General features: G+C 35.7%; 1 protein-coding gene across 1 annotated transcript in view; it reads right to left on the reverse strand.

Annotated features, from left to right (window-relative positions):
* The window catches only part of Zpld1 (zona pellucida like domain containing 1), a 56,611-nt gene that overhangs the window by 9,178 nt on the left and 24,397 nt on the right, over positions 1–23,036 (reverse strand). The window contains exons 3-7 of the mRNA XM_026783302.1: positions 14,060–14,280; positions 11,444–11,625; positions 9,931–10,003; positions 3,486–3,583; positions 2,831–2,911 (exon numbers count right to left, since the gene is read on the reverse strand). Of these exons, the coding sequence (XP_026639103.1) occupies positions 2,831–2,911; positions 3,486–3,583; positions 9,931–10,003; positions 11,444–11,625; positions 14,060–14,280 (655 nt within the window). The remainder of the gene's footprint in view (positions 1–2,830; positions 2,912–3,485; positions 3,584–9,930; positions 10,004–11,443; positions 11,626–14,059; positions 14,281–23,036) is intronic.

Here is a 23,036-nt window from a genome sequence, read left to right on the forward strand (position 1 = left end):
ATGCATGTTGGGTGTGGGGGTATGTGTGTCTTGGGTATGTATGTGCATGCATGTGTGGTGGGGTGTGGGTATGGGGCAGGGGTTATAGATGTACATGCCCACAGAGTTTAGAGGTTGAACTCAGTTGTCTTCCTCAATTACTCTCCATCTTATTCTTTGAGACGTGTTTTTATTTTCTAATCTCAATTAAGTTTCCTGAGAAATAAAGTCCCCAACTTTTATTGGATTTTTAACTATGTCTTTCTCAGTTTCTTCTAGTTGTCACTTTAGGAAACCTTAAATTTCACCGTGCCTATCTTTTCAAAAAGTCATTGTGATTAATTATTTTCAGCTTAATAACATACTCTTAAATTGTATTTTTAAACAATGTTCTATTATTTTAGATTTTTTATGAGGAATTTCATTATAATATAATTTCTATATTTTATATAATATAATTTGTATATTTTATATAATATAATGCACACAAATGCATATATATATATATACATAAATACATGTATTTTATTCCCTTAGCTACCTAGATCTGTCATTTCATCATCAATATCCTCTTTTTGTCTTTATAATTGTTTCTTTTTATTTACATTTATTATTTTTGTCTTTCATGCTCTTGCTCTATTTCTATGTCGCTCTACTCCTATAAAAATATTCCAGTCACATCTTCCTTTCCATCTAAAATTTGTCCAATTCCTTTTTCACATTCTCATTTTTCTATTTTCATTTTCCTAAGTCTATAATTCAATCATTGCCACTGAAGCTTGATTTTAATAATTTTAAAATCAGCGTTGAGATGTTGAGTTACAAGCGCTTTCTGTTCTATGCTATTTCTTTCTGATGAATTTATATTTAAAACTTTTTCTGACATTTTCAATTTCTTTCCTTTTAGTGCGTTCCAACACTGCAAAGAAATACCTGCCTTTGATTGTGTTTCCTATCTGAAGTATTAGGATTTAGCTGGATTTGCTACTTTCAGAGACTCCTAAAGCAAAGTAGAATGGTTACAACTTTCTTCACGATTGCATAAGTTCAAGGGCTCCATGCTTCTGTTTTATAATGACAGAAGTGTTTAGCTACATTGCAGTTCTATAGAGGAATTTTCTCTGCATGTCTGAGCTTGAAGAAATTCAGAGAATTCATTAACTGCCCTCCAAAGGTAGGGAGGGACATTCACAGGTAAGTGTTTTGCCTATTTCATAGGTCCTTTCTTTTCACTTAATGAGATCTACCACTGTGAAATCTCCAGGAAGTTTCTCCAGCTTCATTCCTGATGTTCCCCATTCCTGGCAGCTGTTGGACCTCAGCCTCGCTCCCAACATCTCCAATTGAAAAGGCTCACAGCCACATTCCCTCAAGTTGCTTCTATAATTTTTCAACATAAGCACTCATATTTTACCCTCTAAAATTTCCAATAAGAAACCTGAGATGATTTAGAAGTTGCCACCATATTTATTCCATGTCTTATGATCACATTCCATATAACTAATTTGTGATCATTATAGAAATGTTGGAAAACAAATATCAGATGATGCATAATCCTTCCACTTAGAAGAAATACCCACAGTGAGCCTTTTGGCCTGTAGTGTTTTCTTTTAGATAAATGATTCTCAGGATATACAAAAGTAAACATGTCAATTTTTTAACTTTGTTTCTTAATACAGTTACATTCTTAATTTTTAGAAAAGTAAATGTCAAGAAGACAAAAAGGTAAAATAAATAAATAAATAAAATCACTGATTTTTTTTTCCATTTAATAAGTGACCACATGATAGTGGCATCAGAATGAACTGCCTGGCTTACTGGTCTCTTCCATTCATTTGGTCATTTTTTTTTTGCTGTATGTGCAATTTACTCCCATGCTTTACTATCTTAATAAAACTGATAGAGACTAGAATATCATAAATACTTCAGAGTACACTTTTCAATTTGGAAAAATACAATCAAACAATTGAACTTTTTTAAGCCTCTTCATACACACTGACATTTTTTTTCCTACAAACCTTTGCTGAGATTAACATTTCCAACAATCTAATATATTAAAAGTGGTAGTTTGGCCATATGCACTGACACCACCCTAATGTTGATTAGCCAATAAAGCATTCTTTACTTTCCATTACGTTACTCCCATCATGTGTCAATAACTGCAACGATCTGAGCCAACTGTATTTTACAGGCATGATTAGAAGACATTGCTTAACTCTCAAGTCTATTCTGTTGTCCGAGAAAAATGCTGAAAGGGACCTGGAATGATTGAATGGTTTTATGATCAATGTCCCCTTTCCCTGGGCATAGATCGCATTCACTCAATCACTGTCTATTGGAGAACAAAGTTGAAGTTATTGGCTCTGGTTAAAAGAAAAAAAAAAGAGTAGCGGGTTGTATTGCACTTTCATATTAAATACTGATAAATGAACAGAAGTACTTTGGGATCTAAATTATCCAACTATTACTTTAATTTTACTGTCTTTTTGACATATGATAGGAGGGCGTAGCTGCCAATAAGCAATACCACCCTGTTTCCCATCATTTATTGAGAATGATAATCTTACTTTGCTATACGTAAGATAATGAAATAGCCCATATCTCCTAAACATGAATAAAACATTGTTAGTGAATGTCATTTAGTGACAGCTCTCATTCTATGATAGCCTTATCAGCATTTTGTGTCACAGATGGTTGTTAACTTTTGTACTGAAGACTACAAGTTCAAATTGTAAGAATATAAATTGAGAAGACCCAGGAGTGCTGTATATTTTGTTTGTCTGTCCTATACATTCCATTTTAATGATCTATAACTGGGTCTTTAGTTTCAGAGCAAGACTTAGACACCTACCTAAGGAAGAGATCATATCGAGTGTCATCATTTGGGTTCCCAGATGGAGTTGTGTAGCAATAGTCCATTAATACATTCCATCTGCAGAGAGAAGCAAACATGATCTGGCATCAGAGTCCTCCCTGGAGCATTGGTAATTAATCCAAAGAAAGTAAGCATTAGCCAAATTCTTACCAGATGAATCATATGTTCATTACTTGCTGTTTGCAGAAGTTTCTTGGTTATTAAGAATTTATCTAAAATCTACATATTTAAAATTCTGCAACAATTGTCAAATGGGATGGAGAGTAATGTCACAAACAATAAGAGATAAGGCAAGTGGATGGACAAAGCCCAAAGGAACAAAATGATACTAGGCTAGTCATATATCTGAGGGAGAAATAGAGAACATTCTGGCATCCAAGAAGATCTCCACACAGCCTCCTTCAGTCACTACTCCCAATTATTTATCAGAAGTCTTGTTATTTCTCAATTAATGACATAAAATGAGCAGCACTCTCTTAGAAGTAATAATTTGTTGTTTATTTTTACTAGAATGACTTAATGCTGTGGCAATGACCATATATGTCAAATAATACTTTAGAATGAATAAGCTAACAGTATGACTGGGAAAGGTTAAGTATTTTAGCTAATCAAGATAGGAGTGCACAATTACCTTCCATCCAGATTAGTAGCTTGCACAGCTGCAAATACTTTGGTTTTCAAAGGTAATCCTATACTTGGGATAATTAACTGCTCTCTGTAGGTTGAATCCTATTGATGAAATAATAAACAATCTACATGTCATTATCTTTCTATCAATAGAAAATTTACTATTTAGAACTGATAAAGAAACAAAGAGCAATCAAATCAACATATACCTACATCACTGACTCTAAAGAGACTTATTTTATGCACATCTTGGCAGAACTTCTCTTAATCCATAGTAAATACAACAAGTTTATATCAGGGCGTACACCATCTCTGTTCCATATGTGTGATAAATCATGGAATTTATCATATATGGTTGTCAACGTTCAGTACATGTAAATTATATTCAATAGTTAGTGATTAGTAGTCATTTTTTAGTATTAAGTTTCCAATCATAAGTTGATTTAAATTAGGAGTCCATTTTTTATATTTGTCATAAATTTCAGTTTTCATTAATTAAATGCGCTTCAATTGAAGCATTTCACTGTTGGAGTATCAGGTGCTCATTTTTTTGTAATATTTCATTAATCTAGAATTCTTTCTCTGATCATCTAAAATTACCAAAATTTAATTTAAAACCAGAGAAAGAGAGAGAAAGCATGCAATATAGCCTCTTAGTTGTGAAAATGCCTGCTATAAAAGTCTTGTTCAAACTTTTCTTTCCCTTATTTTAGAGCAATTCTAAATAAGGCATTCCTATCACCCCACACACATAGCAATAGCTTAAAGCACATTAAATTAGAAATTTCAAAGTTGCATTAATAAGTTGATAATAGAAATAAAGAAATACATAAATGCCAAACGAAAAATTTCTGGAAATCAATAAGACAAAAAGGCATCCTACTGAATGGGAAAAGATCTTCACCAACCCCATGTCAGACAAAGGACTGATCTTCAAAATATATAAAGAACTCAAGAAATTAGACATTAAAATTCTAAATAACCCAATTAAAAAATGAAGTACTGAACTAAACAGAGAACTCTCAACAGAAGAATTTCAAATGGCCAAAAGATACTTAAGGAAATGTTCAACTTCCTTAGCTATTAGGGAAATGAAAAATAAAAACAACTTTGAGACACCATCTTTCACCTGTTAGAATGACTAAGATAAAAAAAAACAATAATAGCTTATGTTGGAGAGGAAGTGGAATAAGGGGAGCACTCACCAATTGCTGGTGAGAATGTAAACTTGTACAACTACTTTGGAAATCAATATGATGGTTTCTCAGAAAATTGGAAATCAACCTACCTCAGGATCCAACAATACCACTCTTGGGCATATACCCAAAAGATGCTCAATCATACTACAAAGCATTTGTTTAACTATATTCATAGCAGCATTATTTGTAACAGTCAGAAGCTGGAAACAACCTAGATTCCCCTCAACTGAAGAATGGATAAAGAAAGTGTGGCACATTTACACATTACAGTACTACTCAGTGGAAACAAAACAAAACAACAACAACAACAATGACATCTTGAATTTTGCATGCAAATGTTTGGAATTAGAAAACACTATCTTGAGTGAGATAACCCAGACCCCGAAAAAATGAATATGGTATTTACTCACTCTGAAGTGGATACTAGCCATAAACAAATGACATTGAGCCTATAGTTCATGATCCTAGAGAAACTAAGTAAAAAGGTGAACCCAAAGAAAAACATATATAGACCCACCTGGAAATTGGAAACAGAAAAGATCACCTGACAAAATTGGGAGCATGGGAGCAGGTGGTAGAAGGAACGGAAGAAGGGGAAGAGGAGCGAAGAAGGGGAGGGTTGAGAACTTGAGGCAATGGGAAAGTCCAGTTGGAGGAAGGACATATATGAGAGCAAGGAAAGAGATATCTTGATTGAGGGAGCCATTATGAGTTAGCAAGAAACCTGGCTCTAGAAAGATTTCCAGGAATCCACAAGGATGACTCCAGCTAGGACCCTAAGCAATAGAGAAGAGGGTACCCAAACTGGTCTTGCCCAGTAGTCAGACTGATAATTATCTTAAATATCACTGCAGAACCTTTATCTGACAACAGATGGAAACAGAGGCAGAGATCCACATCGGAGAACTGAACTGAACTCCCAAGGTCCAGTTGAAGAGAAGAAGGAATGAGAATATGAGCAAAGAGGTCAAGACCATGAAGGGTTCATCCACTGAGACAGTTTACCTGAGCTAATGAGAGTTCACCAACTCTAGCTGGACTGGGAAAGAACAAGCATAGGATCAAACTAGTCCCTCTGAATATGGTCGACAGTTGGAACAGACTGAGGGGCCCCTGACAGTGGCACTGGGATTTGTCTCTACTACATGAACTGGTTTTTTGGGATCCTATTCTCTTTGGATGGATACCTTTCTCAAACTAGATGTAATAGGGAGAGTCTGGGACCTTCCACAAAGCAAAGTGCCTTATCTCTCTAAGGATTGGGGAGGGAGGGTGTGTGGAGGGAGTAGGAATGTGGATATTTGTATTTTTAATAAATAAATTAATTTTAAAAAACTAATTTTTCTTTCCTTTATTTTAGAGCATTCTAAATAAGGCATTCCTATCACCCCACACACATAGTAGTAGATTAAAGCACATTAAATTAGAAATTAAAAAGTAGCATTTATAAGTTGATAATAGAAATAAAAAAATACATAAAATGTCAAGGGAAAAATTCCTAGAAATCTAAGTGGTCAAATCATTTAGCTTTCAAAAAAATGTTTTCCAGAGTTGGTATTTCTAAAGAGATCGCTGTTTTATGGTGAAATCGTTTTTAACATTCATCGTAAAATTTTAGTTACCAAAGAATATGGAGAATATCACATTTATCTGACTGGACAAAGGCAGTATATATAGAATTAATTTTTAAGATTAAAATTTGGATGTTGGGAATCTGAAAGAATTGTATCCATGCAGGAACATTCCATTCTTGAAACTGCAGGTATACACGGAACTGCATGCTTCATCTGGAGAAGCATTCACACTGAATTTCTAATTATTTTCTATATTTCTGTGGTTAGCAGCAATGGCTGCTATAGCCATGGCAGACAGATAGTGCTTCTTTTTATAATGTTTCTGGATTCCTTTTTCAATATCTTTAAGTAAATTTCCATTCTTTACCTATCTTGTTCATACACCTTATATTTGCATTAATATTGTCCCAAAGAATGCTGACTTTCTTCAAAAGAAATAAGCTCATAAAACATTTGCAAATGCTGTACAACCCATTTGTATTTGGGTCATGAGTCATCAAATTTCTCTTCACTGTTTGTACTGTCCTATTTATTCAACCACTCAGCAAACAGTAATAGTTGCATACAGTTCAAACAGAAAAGGCAGCCTTGCTTTCTATTTCCACAAAGGAGAAAACAGATACTTTTGTATTATACAAAGAGAAGGCCACAATTGGTGCACACCTTTAATCCCAGCACTCTGGAAGCAGAGGCAGGGGATCTCTGTGAGTGTAAGGCCAGTATGATCTACAGAGCAAGTTCCAGGACAGGCAGAGCTATACACAGAGAAACCCTGTCTCCAAAAACCAATAGATAGATAGAAGATAGATAGATAGATAGATAGATAGATAGATAGATAGATAGATAGATAGATAGATAGATGATAGTTGTATTGATAGATAGATAGCTTTCATACTTAAAAAATTCATCATCAATAAAAATTATTTGTTTATAACTACAGCTTTTCCATGCACATAGATAGTGTCTATTATACATAAACGCAAAAGAAGAAAGAGGGTTGTTTCTGGACAGTGTTCAGTTGTTTCTGTCCTAACAACAAACTAGAGAAAAGAGTTCAGCAGTAGACATGTAAAACATGCCTAAGGATTTACTAACAAAAAATTCTCTAGGGGAAAACAAATGGCTGTAAAATGACATTAAAATTTAAATGCTACAATACAATTACAATTAGGTAACTAAATATTAAAATCCCAAATAAATAATAAATGTTGTTTGGAATCAATTAATGAAAGTATCCCAACACTTTCTTGTACAATGTGAATTCATAATTTTTAGCATCTTGCTATAAAACAAAATAATATGATGTTAGAATAGTTTGCAGCAGTGATATTTACACAAGACAGCAATGGATGTGTATCTTATGATTCACAGAATGTACAATGTGAAGGGTACAATAAACGTAAATGGTCACTCTTAGCTAACAGGGATGTCTCCAAACCAGTTCATTAGTTCTAACAAATAAACCATAATAGTAGAGGACACAATAATAGGGGAAAATGTATACAGGTGTATGAGGATGTGTTGGAATGTTCTATTTTTTTTAAATCAAATTGTCTATAATCCTAAATTTGCTCCAAAAATAGTAAGCATGTTTATTGAAAATTAAATTTCAAACCTGGCATGAGAGGGCTCAATGATTAAAAGTCTTACTATATAGCATGAAAACCAGGAATCTTTTCCTCCAAAGACAACAACAACAACAAAAATGTCAGGTGAGCACAGTAGCCCAGCACTCTAGAAGCACAGAGAGGGGATCACTTGAGCAAGCTGACTAGCTAGACTAGTCCCATCGACAAGGTTTGGGTTCAGTTGAGAGATCCTGACCCAGTAAGGAGAGAAAAGTCAGGAAGACTACCGACAATGACCTAGGGCCTCCACATTTGCTTTTGCAAGCATACATGCATTCTCACATAGAGAAGATACACATTCTCACACATACTCCACACACAGAGACATATAAAAGAAACAAAAGAAACTGTTGGAAATGATTGAATTGTAAGATGTAATTGGTAAGGAACTTTAAAATTTCAATATTTATTTATTTATTTATTTGGTTGATTTTTCAAGAAAGGGTTTCTCTGTGTAACAGTCTTAGCTATTCTGTAACTAGCTCTTGTAAACAAGGCTGGCCTTGAACTCACAGAGATTCGCCTGCCTCTGTCTTTCAAATGCTGGGATTAAAAGAGTGCAACACCACCATTTGGCATAATTCAATTATTAATATTTTATTGAAAACTGACTAAAAATTTAACTTTTAGCACTCTTTCATTTATAATATGACAAAGTGATTATCTTCTACTACAGAATTGAAATTTGAAGAGATTCATACTTCCGTGATTTGATTTTCTACTTTTACAATGGAAAAAAGTGGTCTAATTTCACAGAAAATAAAGATGCCATTGAGTGCCATTGAGCATATGGACGTATTTTTCATTGTATTAATAATGGAAATTCTCATCTCTGTCTCACTCAGTAACATTATTAAGTATTATTGACTCTAACATGTTCTACCTCAACTCTACCTTAAAGAGTTTACACACCAAACTCAATAGAGACAAATCTTACAATAGAAAACTACTTTTATAAATATTGCAAACAATAAAATAGCTGACCAACCTCTGAACAAAATATCAGTACATGGTTACTACATGTACAGAACCAAGTCAATTGGCAGAGTCTCTTTGCGGAAGAAAGTTTACAAATGACAGAAAGGCAATCTTCAGTTCAACACATTTTAATGTGTTGTTTAGAACTCTGTGGTGTCAAACTACAAACTTATAAACACGATTTTTAAAATGCCTTTGGAAAATGTCCTACTACAATATTTATAGCTCATTATATTCAAAGGATAAAGCACTGACTTTTAAATCAGTTGCATGAATTATAACTCAGTGCCATGATGACATGAATAATAATGCAAAAATCAGATTCATAATTTACAAAAATGTTGGTTGATAGATTGAAAAATTGATATTTAAATCAGGCATTTAAAATGTATGAATAAAAATTTTAATCAACATGAAAATATCATTTGGGGGATTAATGTTACAGTTATAAATAGAAATCCATGTATTTTTCACGTGTTGCTGCCATTCTCAATATTTACATGAAAAAAGTTTAGACAATGCTATGTCATCAATCCAAATTATTTCAGATGTGACAGAACTACCATCAGTCAGACCCATGTTCAAAATATTAACACATTCACCACCAGTGATGCCTCCAAGAAGTTTCATTCAAACTGTGTATATCATCTCATAAAAACATTATTCCTCCAAATATTCTCTTAACTATGAACACACACATACACATATGCACATACATGCATGTGCATGTGCACACATGCACACACACACACACACACACAGAGAGAGAGAGAGAGAGAGAGAGAGAGAGAGAGAGAGAGAGAGGTGCAAATAAATGTAGATGGATTCTCAAAGTAACTATCACATTTTTGGTATGAAATTTCAATCACCAACTTTTAGAAAATTTAACAGAGCTTATAGCACACCTTTATAACAAAGATATATGAAAATGAAAGTAAGATGGATAAATGTTACCAAGCTACAGCAGGGTTAATATGGCTTTCAGGAGGTTTTTATAGAAAAGCTATTCACATAAATGACTCCTCACAACAATGAAAGGGAAAAATAATGTCTTTCACCCGTCAACTCACATTATAAAGGAGCAAGTTCAAAGTGCTGACAAATGTCCCATTGTTCTCTCTCACAGAAATAGCAGCTGAAGACCTAAAACCGATTGGAAAGAGGGAAAGCACTAATGAGATTTTAAATTAAAAATTTTATTTATACCCAGATGTTAGATTTTAGACAATAAACTCTGGAGTTAGCTTGACACACTTTTAACTAGACCTTCAATAGGTGTAGTGTTTAAATCATCAAAATGACAAGCTATCAAAAAACAAGGAAACTCAAATAAAAGATAGACTGTCATTTATGATATTTTATTGATAAAGTCCTCTTTTCATTTGGAATTACATATGTAAGATATTTTTTTCTGGAAAATTCATTTCCTAAGAACTTAAATTTGAGGCACATAGAATGTCATCAATTTCACAAGACATTCTATGAAGTTAGGGATTTATTCTAGTTTGTCCATGCTAGAATACAGGGTACATGATAAGAAATAGGGATTTAATAAGCATTAACTGAATAAATGAACATATTCCTTAGATATGCCAGGTGAAGATAGAATGAGGGATGCTTCTTCCCACACCTTTATCCTTTAGACATAGCCACATCTAAACTTTGCTTTTGACATCATCACATACCATCAATATGCCAGGAAAATGTTCTGTATTTTTAACCATGAAACAAAAAATACCTTCCTTAGCTCCATGTACTAAGATAAAATAATAGTGAGAATCTTATAATACAGACCATCAAATTAGAGAGGGAAACTCATTATTCAGTTATTCCATTTTGTCAAAATTTTCAAAAAAAAATTTAGATCATTATATTTTAGACATACTGTCCCTTCATTTATGTATTTTTGGAAATGATCAATAATTCCATGGATAGATCCTATAGCTCCAGTTCTTTGTCTAGAATTCCTTGGGCCTGCATTATTGCATCCATCTTGACCCCTGTGCAAAAATCATAAGAACTCAAAGTCTGGAATTGTAGAATTCAGCAGGAGAACAAGTGGCAGTTGGATCAGGCAGAACCCAGAATTGTAGTGACCAGATATGATAACCTATGCAAAACTTCAGAACTACATAAGCACCCACGACTTTTGAGCAAAGGAAATAAGAAGAATGCTAGATAGCGATAGATAGATAGATAGATAGATAGATAGATAGATAGATAGATAGATACATACATACATACATACATGATAGATAGATACATACATACATGATAGATAGATAGATAGATAGATACATACATACATACATACATACATACATACATACATAGAAATAGAGAAATAAGTAGGTAGGTAGATGACAGACAGAAAGACAGAAAGTGATAGATGGATGGGTGGATGGATAGATAGATAGATAGATAGATAGATAGATAGATAGATAGATAGATAGATAGATAGATAGATAGATGTGTCAATGTTCCACTCCATCACATTGTTTGAGGTTGACTACAAACAATCTTCAAAAATAAGAAGCAAGTATAAAGAAAATATGAGAAAATAAGAATAAAACATGAACTCACGAAGCAAGCTGGGTGTTATTAACCAGGTATTCCAATGGATAACTACAACTAAATTTGTAAAGGAGCCCAGGAAGATAGCTGATGACTGTTGGCGGGTCTGGAGTATCAATATATCCTGAAATATTTCCTATCTGTACTGAGGTTGCATTTCCAGAAGCACCAACACCAGGAAGTGTAGAAACCTGTTAGGACATCAAATCAAGTTCAATAATTAAATGTTTCTATCTGCACATACATGCAATTTACATACACTCTGCCAGCCTGTTTAGACTTCCACTATGACTAAAACGCTCCTGCACTAAGCCCTCCTTGCTCTGGCCTCCCATACTCCCACCACCTCTCTCTTCTCCTCCTCAGGACCGTTACCCGTGTAGAACACCACGTATGCCCCAGGAAACCCTCTCACTTGCCCACATGCCTGCAATGATTTCTTTCTGCAGCACACGAGCAGCCTGCTTGCTTTGCATTCCCTCAACCAGCCTCAGAACGCCCAGTGGACAGGTCCCACCTCAACCTTACGTTGGTGTATTGACCACATCCCCATGTCATGGGTCTTACCACTAATTTTTGAACAAATAAATGCAAGTCACAAACCTACTAAGAATGATCCTTTCCACTGTTTTCTTTGGTGGATCATGGAGTTCCTCACTCTCAGACAAATTTCAAGGAGACCGTGAACTCCCAGAAGTTATAGAGAAGGTTGCTTACTTTTGTGTTTCCTAACACTGCTTAGCTTTCACTAGATCCCCAAATACTGCTAAAACTGAAAAAAAATCATCTTTGGAATAATAATGTTTATGATTTTCATGAGACCAAGGAAAAACACAGTAGTTCTCTCACCATGCCAAATATCACACAGCATTTACTAAATATTATTAGGAGATATTACTGTAATAAGTAATATTAGATTTTCAGTAATAGGATAAACTTAATGCATGGGCCTAACAGTACACAGACAGGGAAAAGGCAAATAGCTTGTTTATGCACAATACAAAACAGGCAGGAAGGGAGCATTCATTTTAATTCCAACCTACTGACATAGTAGTCTATTGACTTTTTCTCACATAGGAATGTCCTCTGAGGAGTCTCCAAAGCTGGTGATACCAAAGATAAAATATAGAAATTAAGAAAGCCTCTCTTCCTTCCACCATTTGCCTGACTTACTAGGTAAGTGTATCAGTTCTGTAAAATACACACACACACACACACACATCTCACATCACACACACACACATCTCACATCTCACACACACACACACACACACACACTTTTTATAGTCAGCTGCTTTCTAAAATGTGGAGAGCACACATGTGCAAAATAACATTTTCCATGCCCTTTCTCTGGAGGTATTTTCTAGGCAGCAAGGCAACAGTGACATCAATCTATGAAAGTGAGGCTTTGGAACACAGTGGGAGGAGGGGAAATTCTACTGGTCCCTACCTGTGCTCCCTCCACTAGAAAACAAAACATGCAATAATCAACTAACCGCCCTCTCCCTTAGCCTGCTTCATAATCTCTGTGAACACAACTCAGAGAGATGAATAAACGTTTTTAATAAAAGGAGTCAACAATACGTAGTCTGCAGGCTTGGAAATGGTCACGTGCACAATATTGTAACTGCCCTTTGGGATAAGATAAAGAAGGAGATTCAAATAAATCTCTTTCCTGTCTGCTAGCCCCTACAAAATCTTAGAAACCATGCTCTGAGACTAATCAAGCCTTCCTTTTTAATCCGTGGTCATAATTTTTTGAAGACTGAAAGCCAATTTTTTCTTCTTTACTGTGCTAAGCTATTGTGTGTATTGTGCCACTTTTATTAGGATTTATTGATAAAATGATATTTGAGCAAGCTAAATAAAATATAGTACTAGGAGAAATTTAATGTAATTAATACTCTCACCACATATTATTAATTTCAATTAATTTTTATTCCCTGGAGTATATATTTCTTCTTATTCCTATTTTTGGTGTTGAGTGAATTAATAAAACAATGAATGATATTAATTATAAATTCTCAGACAGGGTAAAAATGCTCAAAACACTGATTTGGTTATCAAAACAACTGAAAAGAGGTGCTGCCAGAATTGCATGGGTAAAATTGGGTATGATAAGTACTTTAAATGCAAAGGGCAGTCCCACGCCATAAAGAAGTTCACACAAGAAACACAGCTGTCTTACAAAGTATCAGCGACAACCAGTCAAGGGTAAATATGAAATAAGAGTTCGAGTCTCCCATTCTATATTTAATATTTCTTACTGAATGGGGTCATCAGGTCTATATCACCACAAAAGAACAAAAACTGTTGCATCCATAAAGTATAAGGAATATGGCTTGTGCTTAGAGATGCCCATCAAAGTCAGTCTAACAGAGCTGCTTAGAGTAGCACAGCCCAGCACATGCCTCTCCACGGCCCAGCTCCTATCAACACAACCATTATGAGAAGACGGAATTGTATATTTGGGAGTTTATACTTCAAACAGGCAAAAGAAAGTGATTTGTTTGGCTTTATTGGAATTTCTTCCTGAAGACCGATTGGGCTCCTGATTATTTCATGAAATGGGAGTGTGTTTATTTATGACCTCAGATATAGCACTGGGTTTTACAGGAATCTTACCACCAAGTTGTTTCCACAGCCCTCCAAGGTGCTGAGATTGATGATGAAAATGACCACTGCTGGGAAGGTGTTGTTATTGATGAAGCCCCTGCAGTGGGAATCCCCATGCCTTCCATTCAGTGCCAGATCCGTTTCAGAATAACCCGAAAAAAGGACTGTGCAGAAATTAATCTTCATTGTAATGGCCTGCACTCCACAGTAGACACTGATGTCTCTTTCAGCTGAAACAAAAAATACATAAAAGCAAAAGTTAGTCATAAAAGCGCAGTAGAAAGCAGGTGGATGACTGAGTGCTGCCTGGTTTATTTGCCATCTCCTTTGTCTAACTCATTTCTACTCTTAATCCAGTATACAGGTCGTTAAGAAAAACAGCCATGAAATATCACCATTGACTTAGTTATTTAAGGGGAGATTTTTTATTATTTTAGATATTATAAGTCACCTCTGTTTCCTTGAGCCTGATGTTCAGAGGATATACATGAAATGTCGGTCTAGCGCTGTTGAATGACAGGAGAACTGAGTGGAGAAAATCAGTTTACTGAGGAAATTTAGGACTGGAGTAACTGAGTTATTCGGATCTCCTGTCTAGAGTGAAGCAGAACAAATGATGTGTTTTCTCAAGAGAAAGGACGCAGCTAAAACCTGCCCTCCACCAAATTATTCAACACATTGCTATTTGGTAGCTCATGCTACCAGCACACAGAAACAGAAGGCATCGTGAACAGGCCCATTTTATTTAGCCTACAGTAAATCATCCTGGAGAAAGAAAATGAAGAATAGTTTGCTGATACTGAGTGCAAAATGCACAGTTTTCTCAAAGAAAAAATTTGCCAGTGATTATGCATGCATTAGCTGGCCATAGAAAAGTAAAACATAGCTTGCATGGTTCCCCATGGCTCTGTTATTTATCAGGAAGCATTCTTCGAGACATGAAATGAGCACATGCATAAACACACAGCACACACACACACACACACACACACAGAAGGAGAGAGAGAGAGACTTTTCATGCCTCTAACCGTTCTCCTAATAATAAAGAAAAATGAGTAGAAAAAGGAGAGTTCCAAGGATAAGTAATTCCTAGCGACAGGTTTTACTTTCACTGGGTGGTATCCTATCACAAGATTTTATTTGAAAATGTGATTGCTACAAATTTAATTAATTAAGAGATGATGAGGCCACTGCAGTAAAGTGAACTTTCATTGAATATAGCTGATGCAGTAGAAAGATCAAGGAAGAACCTGAGCTGACGACAGAAGAGTGGAATGACGTGTCTGGAAGCCGAGGCACATCAAGACTGTCTGAACATCACCAGGCCACAGAGGGACAGGACAGAGTGCTTGTCAGACACTCTTGATGGGAATGTGGCTACACCTTGATGCTGAATTCCTGGCCTTCAGAACCATGAGATAATCATCCCTGGCTTTAATTCACCTTGGGCGACAACGTGTGTCCATTGTTTTGAATTGCTCACTGGGTGAGACTTTGTTAAGTCTGTGCAGGAAATGAATACAGCAAGTTCACCATTTTTAACAGGGTGTCCCAGCAAAACAAAGAATCTGAAGCAGGCATTGAATTTACAAAATGTAGAAACAAGCAAGAGGCATTTGTACTGCTCTGATAAATTACCCTGATTGTTTAAGAAAAAAACTAAATACAGTAAAATAGTTTTTGGCATATGATATAGACTGTTTTATTGGTGGAGACTGCCTTCGTTCTCGGTTGTCCAGACCCCCTTGACTCCACCTACTCTCTCTCTCTATTTGTGTTCTGATTTACCGCCTGGCTTTATTGTACTATGTTATTGACCCCAAAAACTTTATTCATCAACCAATATAAGCAAAACATATACAAAATGACATCCCACATCAGTGTTCATCTGATAAATATGTAAATCTTGTTCAAGATATTCAGCAAAAAATTAATTTACTTAAATAACTCAGTCTTCTAAATAGTGCTAATAGTAGATTTTTTTGAAATATGATTCTCTATACTTTTTTTACAAGTAAAATGAACTATATTTTGAGAAAGTGGATAAGTCAATGTAGAAGTTTCCATGTTTGATAATCATTTTAAACTTCCTGCAATTGTGTGCAACAACTGAAAATTTTGTTGTGGACAAAAGAAAAATAGTAGGGATAGGTGTATGACAAAAATTCTAATCATTCATAGGTGAAAAAGTCAGACAAATGAATATATGTTGGCCAACACAGATGATAACAAATCTACTTAGTTTAGGTGATATCTCTACAGCCTTAAACAGCATTAATCATTTAAAAGTTACCATAATTTTATGTGATCATCTTTCCTACAATAAAAAAAAGTTCATTTAAAAGTATTTATTGAGTATCTGTGAGCTACTTTTGCCTCTTGTTTTGGTGTAGTTGGTAGCATTTTAATCCAACTGTGCTAACTACTTATTTAGAGCCTCGACAGTTAGTCATTTCCTAGAGGTCAAAGTCCACACCTTAACCAGCTCTGCCAAGATTACCCTTGGTCTTTCACCGGCCTCACTCCACATTCTCTTCTTTGTTTCGTGCCCATTCCCCCAATTTCTTAAACAAAATGTTTTTCAGGTATTTAAAAGGACTGTGCTGAGTGGCACAGAATGCCAGAATGTGTTTACCTCCTAGGACAGGACTTTCTAGCATGGGCACATAAAGAATGTTTGGAGGATTCACGATTAGTGATCTAGCTGGGGTTCTATAAATGTACCCCAAGTTAAAAATGCCAAGATTTCAAAGTGCATCCTTAAGATTGGCACATCTTACTACATACACTTTAATCCTTAACAAGGTACTGCAAGCTCTTCCCATACCCAGGCTGTACCTGAGTAACCCTGACTCAACCCCTCAGGTCTCAAATTTTATATTTTTTCTCAAAGATTTCCTTGATCCCAAATACAAAGTATGTTATTTTTGGTTTTTGCTGTCATATACTGTTAAAATTATGCATGTATTTTGATATTTGTCTTATAAACTGAATGTCACAGAAGGTACCAAACCTATTATATTCACCAATGAACCCCAGAGAGGAATTAATTCATTAAATAAAGTATTGGAGCAATAGACTGCACTAAGGGTTTTGAACTGCTTATATCAATCAATTCAGGAAAGCAGAAACAATAGCACGACCCAGAGAAGAACTGGGCAGCATATGTGAGGATGGCAGAGAAAGCCAAAGTTGACCAGGTGAGCTCATTAAGACTGGCTTCCTGGAGAAGACAGCATTGAGCTTAACTTTGCAGGAGTTAGCTATGTAAAATAAAAGAGTGAAAAATATTAAAGGCCAGTGGGGTAGTGTGAATAAAAATTACGTTTTGAGTGTTTGGGATGCAGGTAGTGTCGTTTCCATCATATTTTAAAATACAAAGAAAATATGTCAGGAAATGAAGCCATATGGCAAGAACAGCTAAGATCTGGGAAACCTTTATAAACCAAATGATCTGTCTTTTCACCATGGTAAAATATCTACCTAAAAGTTGACTGGAATCTTCAGCATTTAACAGGTTCATTAAGATTTTGCCTGATGGTCAGTGAACAAGTGAGATTATATTCCTTGATATATTATAAATGCACAAAAAATACATATCAATAAACATATTCAAAGAGACAGATTTCCTTTCCTTGACTTAAGCCAGCCAGAGTCACACCTCTGTTTGAGAGAATTGATTGCTGGTTAGAGTTCACTGACAGGATGGAAATGGTTTCTGGGTTCAGACCTAAGCTTGTTTCCATTTTCTGCTTTGCAGCTGAAGCCTTGTAACCCTGCAACCGAGCTGAATTCACTACAAACTGATTCCACTTGAAGATATAGCAACAAATTAAAGGACTTTCACAGGGGAAGAAAGGAGATCTGTACAAATCCATCCTGGCCTTTTCACTAAAGACTTTTCACTGTCCCGCAGAGAAACACATTTTCCCATTTTCCTGCTTGTAGATACTAAAGACATCCATTCAGCTCAACTTCACCATTTGGGAAACTTGGAGAGGAAAAGCAAAGGATAGATACTTCAAGTTGCTGAAGGACAGTTACTGCCCAAGTAGATATTTTTCCAGTTATTTAATAATACTTGTTTTGAATAACTAATCTTTTTGGAAGTGTTAGTTGCCAGTGACTGGCATCAATGAGATTTTGCTCTGTGATACTTGATTATTAACCCAATAAGAGTGAGTTAATAGTGAGAGCAAAGCAGTGATTGTCCCTAGGAGATGACTTTCAATGTTCTGTGTTTAAAGATACTGAATGCATTTAACCCACAGATATGCTTGCTTACACAGTCTGTGTGCAGTTACATTGTCAATATGCCAAGGTATTTCATGGAGATCATAGACAGCCTAAGTGTCTCATTAAAAAAAATGAAATATGTGTTAATAAATCAAACTGGTAAAAACAACATTGCACATTCCATTCACCTATCAGTGTGGCCATGCGATAGCCTGATGCAGATTTATTAAAGTCATGCAAAGTATAAACGTGCCATCACTTTGTCAACCATCTAACTCTGATTTTTCATGTTCTGTCTTATGTTCGACTCTTGAGCATCCTACAACTTAAAAACATAGTAAAGACTGACCTCCATTTTGATGTTTCTGTTATCAGGCAAACATTAATCACTGTGCTGCAATGATTAGTACTAACTTAAAGCCAGATTTCAGGATATTTCTTTCCCAGTATCAGAAGATACAAGGATACCAATGATATCATTAATTGCACTGATCTTGGTTCTTAGTATAATATAATTTGACAAAGCTAAGTCTTCTGAGAACACTGAAAGGTGATATAGATCTCCAAGTGAAAGGTTGAGGGTGGGGGAAAAAAGAGAAAAGGGAGGGAGGGGAGGATGAGATTGATATGTAAAATAATAAATTAATTAAAATTTCAAAAGTACTAAGATGATATAAAAATGAGTCTGATTGTTACAAGCTAAGAATTTGTGGCCTTATCTGTATGTTGCTGAATTGACATAAATTGACTGTGGGGTTGTGGAGGAAAAGAGCAAAGACAGCTCTACTTATTCCATATGTGTATAATGTTCTGCAAACATGTTGCTGGGAAGTGCTGTCTAAAGACAAAAGTACAATTATATTTTAAAAGAACAGCATTTTACTCATGGGGAAAGAAGTTGTTTATTACCGTTATTCACATACGTATACTGAGGTCTGTCATGTCTCTAACCCATTTATAGGGTAAGTATAGTCTATGAACTTCCAATCAGGATACTTTATTTTATAAAGGAGTTAGATAGTTGGCAGAGTGATGGCACATTTATACTTTGCATGACTTCAATAAATTTGTATCAGGGTAAGGCATGATGACTGTTATGACTATTATGTGACTATGTAAGCAGGTCTTTGAATTAAATGCACTCAGTATCTTTAAACAGAAAACATGTAAAAGCATGTTCTAGACTTTTGTTCTAGAACTACTTTTGTTCTAGACCATGATCTAGTACAAAAAAATTACTTAGAACATAAAAATACTATACATAAATTTTAGTACTTAAAAATCATGGACTTCTTTTGTTATAGACTAGAGGCTATTAATGTTACTATGTCCAAACTAAATCCTACCTCATGTCAATAAAAGATTCAAAAGTACATTTGTTGTATACTTATTAGGTATCAGTCCCCCCCAGCCTGAGGATGCACCATTACCTCAAGAAGCTTATGGATTGCCGAAAGGTGGTGATACACGCCTTTAATCCCAGCACTTGGGAGGCAGAGGCAGGAGGATCTCTGTGAGTTCGAGGCCAGCCTGGTCTACAAAGGGAGTTCCAGGACAGGTTCCAAAGCTACAGAGAAACCCTGTCTCGAAAAACCAAAAAAAAAAAAAAAAAAAAAAGAAGCTTATGGATTGTGGTTCATGCAATAAAGGAGAAATTTGGAAAATGGCCCCTGACAACAATAGCCTGATGTTACGGAAGCACTTTGTAAACATGACCTATCACCTACCTTGGTCAAGTAAGGGTGTTTGGAAAGAGATGGTCAGTAAAAAGTGAAATCATTTCAGTTGTCTAAGGCTTAGAAGAAATTGATTAGGTGACAACATGAAGAGCAGTCGGTATCAATGACAATCAGTTTGTTTTTTTTGGGGGGGGGTAATATAGTGGCTGAAGAAATTATTCCCTGAGATAAAGAATTCAGGGAAATAAAGAGTACAGAATGAGTTTTTGAGAGGCTGGTATCTGTATGGTACACTCAAAACAAACAGGACAATAGGCATCAGAAAGAAGAGTAAATTAATATCAGATGGGAAAGAGCAAAAATGCTAATTGGGACTATAAACTGCTCTCTGTCAACTCTAAATAGTGAGCTATGCTGCTGTCTGGAACCTCTCAGGAAAACAATCAAGTAAGAAAATTAAATTAATAGCAGACAAAGTAATATCCAAGCAGTCCTTTGCTGTGATCACCTAGTATCGATATCATACCTGGTTTTCATCATGTGCTCTATTCCATACTGTTTTAAGAATAAGGCTAAGTTTCTTTTTTTTATTACCTTCATCTTATCTGTGAGCAGATATTTTCTTTTCCATTAAATTATAAACTTATCAAAGGTTCTAGATTTTCTTCCCAGAGTGCCTAATAATATTAGCAAATGTTTTTCTATTATGCCTTTGCTGTAAATCTTTCATGAACAGCACACATGGTTACCAACTACATAACATGAGGTTCTTAGTTTCAAAGAAAAGATATGGTGACAGACAGACCCACCCTGATTGTCCGTACCTCATTCTGTCTCTACCGACTGCCTAAGAAAGGCTCTGCCTTCAGAGTTTTCAGTGAACATTGGTAATCTTATTGGTATCTACTATTTGACTTCACGTTGAAAAAACTTAAAATAATACGCAGTTCATAGTGTTTTGCTATTTGTTCCGGTATTTTACTTACTTTTTAAGTGTGCATTAATCTTGCTAACTTGTTATCTTACCTTTTTTCTAGAAATTTTAAAATCATTTACTCTTCCCATTAACATATTAGTTGATGCCTGTCATGACTAATAGCAGCGAGTGTCAGACAGTTGTGAATGTAGATGGCACTGGCATGGTGGCTTCCAATATATAAAGTCAGCAAGCCCATCATGAGTTCTCTAAGTGTCACCTCTTATACTTTATGGAAAAAGTGGATTACCAGGGAAGCTCATTAAAATACAGATTCTGCTTCAGTAGACTTTAAGTGGGACCTGCACTGCTCACACCTCTCACAAGCTCCCAGGTGATGCTGATGTGATAAGTCTCTCAGTCAATTCAGTTGCTAAGATACGGCTAATTATTTTGATTGGGCAGAAGCTCTTAGGAGGATTTTACTTGAAGGAACTAAGCATTCCCACCAAAGGGGTATGGGTAGGATGCAGGATGCACAGGTGAATAAGAGGGAAGTTTCAAATATAAAAGCAGCAAGAGGGAAAGAAACAACATATATGTGTGTGTGTGTGTTTAACTCCCTTCTTAGTCCAAGAAAATATCTGATTTTGAATCTGAATGAAATCGAACAGAAGTGTCTTGAGCCTGAGCCTACCTCTGCTTTAGTATGCCAGGAACAACCCACGTGATAGTGCTGAGGAAAGAACCAGTCTCCCTTCCTCATCTATACCCCATTCCACAAACCACAGCAGAACACTACTGTGCCAAGTGGAGTGGTTTTTTTCCATAGTGATGCATTTAGCAAAGACAGTGCATCGTGATGAAGGGACTGAGAAGAACTATTTCCTGCCCATGGGAGACTCTGGAATGGTTGGAAATGTGCAACACAGTGGATGGTCCACTGTGAGCAGGTAGAGGCGCCATATACTTCAGATGCAAGGATCACATGGACATAATCTTACATTCACAGGCTGATGTGCACACGCTGAAAAGAAGTATCGGTGCAAAGCTGACAGCATAAACAAAAGCCAGTTGTGTGGAGAAGAAAGAATGTTTTCTGCACAAGGATAAAATGCTTTCAGATTCATAAAAAAAATTCACCTGGAAATCACCTACCTCCTGGACTGCAATAAATACCTGTGCCATCATCATAGGCTTAAAGAATAATTTATATATCGTTCCTGTTTCTTCTGTTCCTAAAATAAAAGCAGTGAATTTTTGCACCAAGTTTACAAATTACCTAGAGAACAGATGTGTGTGTTTCTTTAACTCATTTTTAAAGTTATATTTCCTTTCACAAAGTTTTTATACAAGAATTGGGCTTTGGTACTAAAACAGCAAGAATTCCTTCAGGGGTATTGATATTTCATCTACGCAAAATACCAGCAGCTGATGAAGAATTTAAAGTGGATTAGGGATTCAAGTTTCCTCTCTATATTGAACAGGTTTCTCACCACCTTATTTTTCATAGCAACATCTGTTTCTCGTTAGCAAATACAAGCTGCTGTTTCCTGGGCTCTCGGATATTCATGTGGAGTCTGAGGCAAACTTTCAAGACTTATAATCACATTTGCTGCTCTACCTTGGAACCAGAGGAGTCTGATAAACGTTTTAAGGCAGGAAAAAAAAAAAGGGTGGAGATACAGGTTTTACTTGTACAATGGAAGTACAATTTTCATGTAGTAAATATTTCACTATTAAAGGGGGGGGTGGATGCTGAATTATTCAGTTGCTGCTCTTGCTGACTAATTGCTTTCTCCTCCACAATGTTTTATCATTGTCGATTAATAAGAATGTGACAGACACAGTGCCTGAATCAGTCCGTCAGCCTCATCTGTTTAAGAATTATCGTCACAGGTGCAAAGCAGGAAGCAAGCATCCCCTTGACAAACGGATGACCAAAATACTGCCCCAAGTAGGAAGACAGGAGAAATGGATTTCTTTATCTTCACGGATGACCAGACATGTTCCCTGAAATTACGATTTTACTACCTGCTCCTAGGGAATGGAACAACGCAACCGTTAAGCAAAACCAAAAACAAAATGAGTTCATTATGTGTTGTTCACCCTTTTATTCTTTAACTGGAAAGGCTAAACAAATAAACTCACCATA

Source organism: Microtus ochrogaster, chromosome 2 (assembly GCF_000317375.1).
Source record: "Microtus ochrogaster isolate Prairie Vole_2 chromosome 2, MicOch1.0, whole genome shotgun sequence".
NCBI lineage: Eukaryota > Metazoa > Chordata > Mammalia > Rodentia > Cricetidae > Microtus > Microtus ochrogaster.